This window comes from Trichomycterus rosablanca, chromosome 25, assembly GCF_030014385.1.
Source record: "Trichomycterus rosablanca isolate fTriRos1 chromosome 25, fTriRos1.hap1, whole genome shotgun sequence".
Classification (NCBI taxonomy): domain Eukaryota; kingdom Metazoa; phylum Chordata; class Actinopteri; order Siluriformes; family Trichomycteridae; genus Trichomycterus; species Trichomycterus rosablanca.
In genome coordinates, this window is record NC_086012.1 from 9738019 (window position 1) to 9749634 (window position 11616).

Below are 11616 nucleotides of genomic sequence, written 5' to 3' on the forward strand. Positions count from 1 at the left end.
TGAAAAGGAATAGCAATGTTACAAAGTGGTAAATGCTTTACTGTCCCAACTTTTTTTGGAATGTGTTGCAGGAATGAAATGCAAATGCACATGTCTGATCACCTACTGCAAAATACTCAGTGTTTTTATTTATTTATTTATATCAGTTTATTCCTTATGGTGCAAATGCGTAATCCGTTTACGAAGCGGGTGCTTATGCGCATGCGCGCTCCTCTCGTCCTCGTAGCTCGATGCGCGTGCACATCGAGCGCTAGTGTGCGCGCCGCTTTACCTGCAGGTTTGACGGGACTGTCGGCGGGAGCGCGCACCGAGGACGACTGAATTGCACAGAATAATGAACAACAAATTTGACGCGTGAGTAACGAGGGTCGGTAAGAACGTCCGCGGTGACTCATTAACTCTTACTATAGTACAAGTGCTGTACGTATACAAGTACTGCTGTACACACACACAGAGAGAGAGAGAGAGAGAGAGAGAGAGGTGTGTCTGCTCCACACGAGTACGTGTCTACACACAGCGCTGTATGAACACTACAGCATGAGAAACTTCTATTAACCTGGTTAAAACAGCATTATCTACCAGCACATTACAAACACCAGTTTAATGCTTTAAACCGTGTTGAAGATTAGGCGGCCTCGTAGGCCAAGTTGTATCCCCGGGTTCTAAGTGAGCTCATAGCCGGAGCAGGTGCGCTGGGAGTCGGCTTACTTCGTCCCACTATTAGCTCTGTAATCGGGCAAGCAACATTTGTGACTAAATTTATTCCAGTTATTCTCCTCAGTACACAGATGTACGAGGAAATGTCAGGCTCAAATAATCAATCAGATTTCGATTGGTTAAACGTGCTTATAAGCCAAGATCTTCATGGCATGTGTTTCTATAACTGCAATGCATGTTAAGTTAGGAGTCTGCATACACGTGTAAGGAATCAGTAGTGAGTTGTATTGTATCACCTCCATGAATTAGAATATTTAATTGGATCATTAATTTGGTGGTTTGCAAAAGTCTATAGTATAATTTAACTTTGTTTATGAGGACAGTTGGTGACTTCTCTGTGCCTATAAATATAGGGCTAGGTTGGCTGGACCTGTATTAAAAAGTAAAGGGGAGAGTTTGGATACTAGATGTCGTTAAGGTACTGGACTAGTAAGCAGAAGGTCGCTGGTTCAAACCCCACCACTGCCAGGTCGTCACTGTTGGGCCCTTGAGCAAGGCTCTTAACCCTCAATTGCTTAGACTGTAAGTCGCTTTGGATAAAAGCGTCTGCTAAATGCTGAAAATGTAAATGTAGATCTGATCGTGCATTCAGACAGGTACATTTGGCTGTGCCTGAGGGGAGGGACGTTGACTGGGCTCGTTGCCGCTGTACAGTTGTGACCTCTGCTGTCTGGCCAAGAAGCTTGCACGAGTGGTGTAGCTCTTCTTGGCCAGCACTGGTAGCACAGGGGCAGTAACAAAATTGCCAGTGATTAGACTGGGATACACATGGAAAACATGGAGGAAAACATTTTTCTGTCGTCAAGGTCAGAAAAAATCTCACCTTATATTATGAGAAAATAGGGTCTAGATAGATAGACTTCTAGATAGATCTAAAAAAAACCACAAAAACAGGTGACAATATCCAATTAAAAAGCTTGATTATAGCAGAAAAACAAACAATTGTTCAGCTGTTGCTTTGTCACTTCATTCAGCAGTGTTGTCAAGCTTTATGAGGCTGAGTTCGGAGCATAGGCTGAGTAGTCTATTCTGGAATATTCTACTTTCATTCCGAATTTTTATTTAGGAACATAAAACAGCTGCCCAGGTGGTGCAGCAGGATATCCTGCTAGCTAGATACACCAGCTCCGAGATTCTGAACTCCTCGGTTCGAAACTCGGCGTTGCCACCGGTCGGCTGGGTGCCATCTAGCGGGCATAATTGGCAGTGCCTGCAGGGAGGGATGACCGGAATATGTGGGCGGGGTCTTCAAACGCTGTGTAAGGACCCTGATTGGCAGATAGAGGCACCTGTGCAGAGTGCATGGGTGGAAAGAGGGTTCCGTTAAGGGCTGCGGGCGGGTCGGCGGAGGCGAGCAGCAATATACCCACCTCGACTGCAGAAAAATAAGGGATCCCCAGCAGTGGAAGACAAATTCACTATTCACAGTGGTGGAGAATGCAGATGGAGAGTTAGCTCAGCAGTTAAGGTACTAGACCACTGATCCAAAAGTTGCTGGTTCAGGCCCCACCACTGTGCAAGGCCCTTGACCCTCAATTACTTGCTTTGTATTCTGTCTCAACTGCAAGTCTTTAAAAGTTACAAGCACCCGCTAAATGTTCGAGCAAATGGGGCGTCGTCAGCATATAATTTAAAAAAGCTGTGAAATTATTGGTATAAATAAAACAGTTTGTGGTTTCACACTGGAAGTTGGGTTGCCAGATGTTCATGCTTGTGATGAAAAAATAACAGCAAGTAATTTAACAATGTTTACAGAGTCTTGTACTGTGCTATCACAGTATATAGTTTGTTATATATAGTGCTTTCCTGTGGACCTGGGTTTAAAACTCATATCCAGTTACTGTCTGTAAGGAACTTGGTATATGTAAAAGGTGGATAGGCTGTGCTAAATTGTTTTATAATTAATGATATACACAGATGTAAAAGATTAGGAACCAGTTTATTAGAGGGACAGCACAGGTAGGGTGTTTTGAAGCCAAAATTAGGGAGGACAGAGTGAGATGGTTTGGGCATGTGCAGAGGAGGTATGAGAGTTCTTTCAGGAGAAGGGTGCTGATAAGGAGAGGCAGGCCAAGGACAAACAGATGTTTACGGATGGAGACAAATGATCTGCTGTGCCGACCTCTAACATGAGCAGCCAAAATAAGAAGATATACTCCTGTTAGCAGTGGGTGGGCCTGACACAACGGAACTAAATACTTAATAGCAGTGTCTGCATTCTTTTGACTATATAACATATGAAACGAATGCCTAGGGATGTCCATAATGTGCATTAGCTGATGCTGTTCTAGTCATTTTTAGAATGTGATGTTCACTCTGTCCTCTGCATATTGCAGTCTGAAAGATGACGACAGTGGAGATCATGACCAGGACAACGGCTCACCGAAAGACAGTGAGAAGGAAAAAAATGAGGAGGAGGAAAAAGACCAAAACACTAACAAGAGGAGGGTAGGCTAACTTCTAAAAAGAAGTTCGACATCTTGCACATTTTATCAGCCATAACATCAAAACCACCTCCTTGTTTCTACACTCACTGTCCATTTTATCAGCTCCACTTATCATATAGAAGCACTTTGTAGTTCTACAATTATTGACTGCAGTCCATCTGTTTCTATACATGCTTTGTTAGCCCCCTTTCATGCTGTTCTTCAATGGTCAGGACTCTCCCAGGACCACCACAGAGCAGGTATTATTTGGGTGGTGGATCATTCTCAGCACTGCAGTGACACTGACATGGTGGTGGTGTGTTAGTGTGTGTTGTGCTGGTATGAGTGGATCAGACACAGCAATGCTGATGGAGTTTTTAAGCACCTCACTGTCACTGCGACACTGAGAATAGTCCACCAACCAAAAATATCAATTCAACGGTGCCCTGTGGGCAGCATCCTGTGACCTGATGAAGGTCTAGAAGATGACCAACTCAAACAGCAGCAATAGATGAGCGATCGTCTCTGACTTTACATTTACAAGGTGGACCAACTAGGTAGGAGTGTGTAATAGAGTGGACAGTGAGTCGACACGGTATTTGAAAACCCCCGCAGCACAACACACACTAACACACCACCACCATGTCATTGTCACTGCAGTGCTAAGAATGATCCACTACCTAAATAATACCTGTTGTGGTTAAAAAGCATGCAGAGAAACAGATGGACAACAGTCAGTAATGGTAGAACTACAAAGTGCTTCTATATGGTAAGTAGAGCTGATAAAATGGACAGTGAGTGTAGAAACAAGGAGGTGGTTTTAATGTTATGATCAGTGTAAGTAGCACTGATGAATATTTTACATTATGGTTTGTTTTAAAACAGTGATTACTAATTTAATTGTTAAGCCTGTTTAGTTAATCATCAGCTCGTTGGTTTGAAGCCAGCCATGTGCAATGGTCTGGGCCTGTGTTTCCTATGGATTTGAGCAGATTTACCTCTTTGGCTCCCAGTTTTTGCCGTTTGCTTCTGACTTTTTAAAAGCGTCACCAATGAGACAAATTATTTATATGCCGTAGTCAAAATCAAAGCATAGACATGGCCGAGAGAAACTGATTCTCATTGTTTCACAAAACATGAACTGAACTGGATTCCATATTAAATTGAAACCACTGTATTGTGAAGAAAAACATGTAATGGAAACTAGTGAGCTGTAAAATGTCTAGATTGGCGCCTGTATGTATGTAAAATTGGCAGAACAAAAAAAAAAAAGACAACGATTAAAGCCAAAACATGATCTTCTTTTCAATGTGTTGTAGGCTGTGGTGCCAGGGCCAGGAGAACACCCTCTTCAATATAACTACACATTCTGGTATTCTCGGCGAACCCCAGGAAGACCAGCCAGCACACAAGGCTACGAACAGAACATCAAACAGATCGGCAGCTTTGCTTCGGTTAGCCACACACACTCGCGCATACACACACATTCTTGTATTACTTGTTACTAGTCTAAACCTGCCTATACCAGGGAATCAAGACACCACTTGATATTCAGTAACTAGAGGTGCTCTTCTTTCAAGATTACCATTACCCAATTTCTCTTCCAGTCTACGTTATAGTAGAACATTGTAAATGCTCCTAGCCTTACTCTCCTGCCATTTGGTCTCGATACAACCCTCCACTGCTGACTGAGGAGTCTCGCAACTGACACACGTCCCCTCCGACACACGTGCAGTACCAACTGCCTCTTTTCACCTGCACGAAGCGAGTTCATATGCGGATCAGCCTTGTGCACGGAGAGTCGTGATCAGCATTATTCCCCAACTCTGCGCAGGCACCATCAATCGGCCAGCAGAGGTCACCAGTTATGAGGAACCCTGGTCCGGCTCATCCCACCCTTAACAACAGCCAATCGTTGTTCATGTGGCCCAGCCAGATGGCAGAGTTGAGATTCAATACGACGTATTCGAAATCTCAGCTCTGGTGTGCTAGCATATCTTACCTAAACAGCCAAGCTGGCTACTTTTACCAATCATAGTGCCCATGTTCAACGTTCCAACTCTCACTTTCCACTATCTCTTTTTTGACCCAACAGTAACATAGTTTAAACTAGTACCCTGCAAATCTGACTTTTGATCCATATATCCAGCAGTATTTACCCCGGCCTGGGACTGGCACTAACAATGCACTCCCCACTGTACCCCCAATGTATAGACTAGATCTCTTTTTTTCTGCACCAGTCATAATGTAATACGCATTCTATGTTGCAGGTGGAGCAGTTCTGGCGTTTTTACAGTCACATGATCAGACCTGGTGATCTCACAGGCCACAGTGATTTCCACCTCTTTAAGGAAGGAATTAAGCCTATGTGGGAGGTGTGTACTCAAAATCAGCACCATACAGACCAGCAATATTGTATAAGTCATAAATTAATGGAAGCTACAATACACAGCCCAGCCTACCTTAACGGTTGAATGTAAACCTAGAACACCCAACGACGGTGCGTGGTTCAGTCTCAAATACTAAAATACTCGTCCATGTTTTGCCACACCCCCATCTGCGTAAACAGAATGGGTTGGGAGTTTTCCAAATTCAGTTACCCGAGTAGTGTTTTTAGCTGCTTTAGACTTCGACCGATTGCTAACTGAATTGCTGTAGGATTGCTAAGACCGCCTCATAATGCAAATTAACCAGTAAACGTGAGGCACTTAAATGCTACGTAAATGAAATACGTTAAATCACTAAACACCAACCTTAGTTTGAATTTCATAGCAAAGACCATGCTACACAAGAACACGTCTCATTTTACTATCCGTGACACGATTTTCACAAGTTAGGTAGGGCCTAACACCTCAAACTGGTTGTTGTGCTCCTCAAACCATTCCTGAAGCATTTTTGCTTTGTGGCAGGGCGCATTATCCTGCTGAAAGAGGCCACAGCCATCAGGGAATACCGTTTCCATGAAAGGGTGGACATGGTCTGCAACAATGCTTAGGTAGGTGGTACGTGTCAAAGAAACATCTACATGGATGGCAGGACTCGAGGCTTCCCAGCGGAACATTGCCCAAAGCATCACACTGCCTCCGCCGGCTTGCCTTTCTCCCATAGTGCATCCTGGTGCCATGTGTTCCCCACGTGATGTAAAAGAAAACGTGATCCATCAGACCAGGCCACCTTCTTTTATTGCTCCGTGCTCCAGTTCCGATGCTCATGTGCCCATTGTTGGCGCTTTTGGTGGTGGACACGGGTCATTATGGGCACCCTGACTGGTCTGCGGCAATGCAGCCACATACACAACAAACTGTGGTGCACTGTGTATTCTGACACCTTTCTATCAGAACCAGCATTAACTTCTTCAGCAATTTGAGCTACAGTAGCTCGTCTGTTGGATCGGAACACATGGGCCAGCCTTCGCTCCCCACGTGCATCAATGAGCCCTGGACGCCCATGACCCTGTCGCCGGTTTACCTCTGTTCCTTCTCTGGACCACTGCAGTTTTGGAGATGCTCTGACTCAGTCGTCTAGCCATCACAATTTGGTCCTTGTCAAACTCACTCAAATCCTTACGCTTGCCCATTTTTCCCACCCACTAACAGGTGCCGTGATGAATAATCAGTATTAATCACTTCACCTGTCAGTGGTCATAATGTTATGCTTGGTCGGTGTATATTTTTGTAGAATAAGGTTTTGTAATTCAACTATACAGGAAAGGCGAGGGTGGGGACACTCCATATAAATGCTGATGGTTTTGGAACAGTGTATGCACCATGCTTATGGTCAGATGTTCACATTATTTTGTTCATATGGTAAAGCACATTTGTACAGCCTCATTCATAGTTAAACATATTGATCTTTATTTCCTCCTGCTCTGTCTTTTTCCCTGTTTCTGTGTAAAGGACGATGCTAATAAAAGTGGAGGGAAGTGGATAATTCGGCTGCGTAAGGGTCTGGCCTCACGCTGCTGGGAGAATCTGATCCTGGCCATGCTGGGTGAACAGTTCATGGTGGGTGAGGAGATCTGTGGCGCTGTCGTCTCTGTGCGCTTCCAGGTACTAAAACCTTGGATTTACACAGGAGCATCATGTAAGCATTGCTTTTTCATTGTGATTAGACAACAACAGTTGTCTGAGATATCATAGCACCTTCTACCAACACCCTAGCAACCACCTATCAACATTCTAGCAACCACCTGAGATATCACAACACTTATTTTGCAACATACTAGAAACTACCTTGGACAACATAGCAACCACCTAGCAAAACTGTAGTAACTATCACAGATCAGCTAACAACACCTTAGCACCTGCTCTGACCCCAGTTTCCAAACAAGCTGGGATACACGTGTATACAACGACTAGGCATAACATTATGACCACTGAAGTGAATAACACTGATTATCTCCATCACGGCACCTGTTAGTGGGTGGGATATATTAGACAGACAGGCAGGCACTTTATTGATCCTGAAGGAAATGAAAGGCAGCAAAATTAAAATATTAGGCAGCAAGTGAACATTTTATCCTCAAAGGTGATTTGAGCGAGTTTGACAAGGGCCAAATTGTGATGGCTATACGTCAGATCTCCAAAATTGCTGCTCTTGTGGGGTGTTCCCAGTCTGCAGTGGTCAGTATCTATTAAAAGTGGTCCAAAGAAGTAACGGTGGTAAACCAGCGACAGGGTCATGGGCGGCCAAGGCTCATTGATGCACGTGGGAAGCGAAGGCTGGCATGTGTGGTCGAAAACTGTATTCCCTTGTAGTTGCGGCCACAAAGTAAAAATGGTTCAGGATTGGTTTGAGGAGCACAACAACGAGTTTGAGGTGTTGACTTGGCTTCCAAATTCCCCAGATCTCGATTCAGTCTGATCCATGGAGGCCCCACCTCACAACTTACAGGAGTTAAAGGATCTGCTGCTAACATCCTGGTGCCAGATACCACAGCACACCTTAAGGGTTCTAGTGGAGTCCATGCCTCGACGGGTCAGGGCTGTTTTGGCAGCAAAAGGGGGACCAACGCAATATTAGGAAGGTGGTCATAATGTTATGCCTGATTGGTGTATGTATATATGACAAATAAAGGCATGTATAACACTTGTTAATGCTTTGATCAAGTCATGCATGTGTCTGTCTAGGAGGATATCATATCGATCTGGAACAAAACAGCAAGTGATCAGGCCACTACTGCCCGCATCAGAGATACCCTCCGTCGAGTTCTGAACCTGCCGCCAAATACAATCATGGAGTACAAAACACACACCGACAGCATCAAGTGAGTAGTACAATTGCACACATCTGTGTATTACTAAATTTGTAATGTCTCTTTATTAACTATGTTATACTATAGCTTAGTAACCCTACCTCTCCCTCCCCCAACCTCAAGTTAAGAAACCCATACAACAATGAATATTGTTGCTCATTCTGCTGTTTTAATAGAAGCATTAATGTTTGTTAAAATGCAAACCCCAGAGTGTTTACAACACAGACAGCATCAACTGAATTGGACTTGATGTTTTTATGGACAGGTTTGTTTTACTTCGTGTGCTTTTTTTCAGGGCCTGGGAAGATTTCCACGGGTTGGTGAATGCCAGCGGTGGCCGCTAGTTCTTTCCTATGAACGAACAGTGCCAAAGGTATGGTGAAGCATCACACTCCATGTATTCAAAATAAGTACAGTGGTACCTTGTAACTCGATGTCCCCTAAACTCGAAATCTTTGAAACTTGAGACCTTTGTTAAGAAATTTGTACCCTTAAACTTGGCATGTGTGTTCAGCGCTTGGCTTGAGGGGTGCAGTAAAACGTCATCAAAGTGCGAATATGAGACGAATCTGCATTTGTGTGGAATATCTATCAAATCCACTCTGAAAGTGTCCACATGTATCTGTGTTTAGCTGGATTTTTCTCCTGTTTTACTTTTAAACTTGTGTTACAGCTCAGGGTGCTGAGAAATTGTAAGAATCACAATACAAAAAAGCTTAATGTGACTCAATGTATTAAAAGATTACTTAATTATTACTTCTCATAAGTTCTCCCCACTAATATAATTCCTCGCTCAGTGTTTTAGTGCAATAAGTCACGTTAAGCTTTGTGCACCGCCGCATTCCATAGGAAATAACGGCACAGCCAGAGCGAAAGCGGTTTTGCACCTTCTCATGTGAATACGGTATTCCAAGATCAAGCATCTCCACGATTAAGAAGCATAAGGAAACAATAAAGAAGTAAACTGTTTTTAATTGTATTTTAGTGTTTTTATATGTTATACTTGTGTTATTTTCAGTGTATGTGTCAGAATCAACCCCATTATTTTACATTAGCCTACAATATATGCAGTTCCACAAGACCATGGAACTCATTAACAGGTTTCCCATATATCCTTATGAGGAAAAAAATGCCTTATAAACTCGACGCCACATCCAGAACCAACTGATGTCGAGTTTCAAGGTACCACTGTATATTTACTGCCCACCTTATCATTTATTTAGCAGTTATCATTTGCGGTGCCACCAGCCTTGCCTGGTTCTTGTAAAAATTGATCATCTCCGATGATGGGCAGGCACACATAATAGCATATGAACACACAATGGTGTGTTGTGTTTTATAATTTGATGGGACTTTATGTGTTCGTCATTTATAAGTACAAACACTTATTATGTCTTATGTACACTGATCAGCCATGATATTAAAACCACCTCCTTGTTTCTACACACTGTGCATTTTATCGGCTCCATTTACCATATAGAAGCACTTTGTAGTTCTACAATTACTGACTGTAGTCCATCTATTTCTTTTACTCTGTTCTTCAATGGTTAGGACCCCTACAGGACCACTACAGAGCAGGTATTATTTAGGTGGTGGATCATTCTCAGCACTGCAGTGACAATGACATGGTGGTGGTGTGTTAGTGTGTGTTGTGCTGATATGAGTGAATAAGACACAGCAGCGCTGCTGGTGTTTTTAAATACCGTGTCCACTCACTGTCCACTCTGTTAGACACTCCTACCTAGTTGGTCCACCTTGCAGATGTAAAGTCAGAGACGATCGGTCATCTATTGCTGCTGTTTGAGTTGGTCATCTTGTAGAACTTCATCAGTGGACACAGGACGCTGCCCATGGGGTGCTGTTGGCTGGATGTTTTTGGTTGGTGGACTATTCTCAGTCCAGCAGTGACAGTGAGGTGTTTAAAAACTCCATCAGCGCTGCTGTGTCTGATCCACTCATACCAGCACAACACACACTAACACACCACCACCATGTCAGTGTCAACGCAGTGCTGAGAATGATCCACCACCCAAGTAATACCTGCTCTGTAGTGGTCCTGGGAGAGTCCTGACCATTGAAGAACAGCATGAAAGGGGGCTAACAAAGCTAGTCAGTAATAGAAACAATAGAGTGTAGAAACAATGAGGTGGTTTTAATGTTACAGCTAATCTGTATATTCTGTAACTGATTACATATTTATTTTTTGCCTCTAGGTGTGGTTCTTCAGTGTGAAAGAAAAGAACATTGCTAGGACGTACACCTTATTCCTTCATCACCCGCCATTGCTTTGAAATAGTATAACGAAAGAGACACTGGGGGATTCTGGGGAAGACCAAGGTTCCTGTATGTGATGTTCCCGAAAGCTTCTGAGTGGTGAAGGAGTCAAATGTGGTGTATTTTTAAAATGGTCAACTGTTAGACAGCAGAAGCCTTAAAACAGTGGCTGCTGATTGAGAAGACTGTACGATCCTAATGGAGATGGTGTATCATGCAGACAAATCGCTAGGCACTTAACTTAACTAGTTTTCAACAATTCAACCCTCTTAAAACGCAAGTACTTTTTATTTAACATAGTTAAAGGGTTACATTTTATTAGTGCAGTATAGTGCAGTATTTTAATTACAGTGTTAAAGTTTTATTTCAGAAGGTGTATGAAACAAAAAAAAAAAGTATTTTTAAACCTATTTGAAGAGATCTATGTTGGCACCTGTTCTTGATCGTTTCTTTTATGAGTCGAGAGTCTTAAAGCCTAAAAGACGTTGCTGCCTATCGTATCGTGCCTGCTTCCCAGAAGCACTTGACGCTCTGTGATTTCTCCGTGGGAGAAATTCAGGTGGCACCACGTTCCCAGCCGAACCATTCCCAGTCTGCTTCGCCACCGAATATAAACATGGATCCAGATTTGGGGACTGGGTTGCTATTGGTTCAGGTTTGTTTACATTTCTTACAAACTGCCTGTGGTCGTGTTGGGCAGTGGTGGATTACAGTGTTGGACGTATCGTTTGGATTACAGTTGACTGATAAAAGCAATAAATGTCAAATATGCAGCTGCTGCTAACACTGGAATGTGGTGTGATGTGCTTATTTTGGGTTTTGAATGGGGGTGATAGTGTGGTCTGTTAGTAAGTGTGCAGTGTCTCTGTTTCAGCACGTGTGGTTAAAATTGAGACTTACTGTATTTGTACATCATTAACTTGCCTGCTGTGTCATGTTCAGAGA

At 43.2% G+C, this 11616-nt stretch overlaps 1 protein-coding gene across 1 annotated transcript; it reads left to right on the top strand.

Moving 5' to 3' along the window:
• The first annotated feature begins 242 nt into the window (after positions 1-242).
• Positions 243-11463, top strand: eif4e2 (eukaryotic translation initiation factor 4E family member 2). Its single transcript, XM_062987502.1, has 8 exons — positions 243-354; positions 3054-3165; positions 4463-4597; positions 5414-5518; positions 7040-7192; positions 8273-8409; positions 8693-8770; positions 10611-11463. Exons 1-7 carry the CDS (start codon positions 335-337, stop codon positions 8739-8741), a joined length of 711 nt encoding a protein of 236 aa, XP_062843572.1. The 5' UTR covers positions 243-334; the 3' UTR covers positions 8742-8770; positions 10611-11463.
• The last annotated feature ends 153 nt before the right edge of the window (positions 11464-11616 follow it).

Bases quoted from the DNA above. Each gene is read 5' to 3' on its own strand.
- eif4e2 (XM_062987502.1), top strand. From the start codon at position 335: ATGAACAACAAATTTGACGC. The intron at 355-3,053 runs GTGAGTAACGAG...TGCATATTGCAG, and splicing joins ATGAACAACAAATTTGACGC to TCTGAAAGATGACGACAGTG. The intron at 7,193-8,272 runs GTACTAAAACCT...GTGTCTGTCTAG, and splicing joins TCGTCTCTGTGCGCTTCCAG to GAGGATATCATATCGATCTG.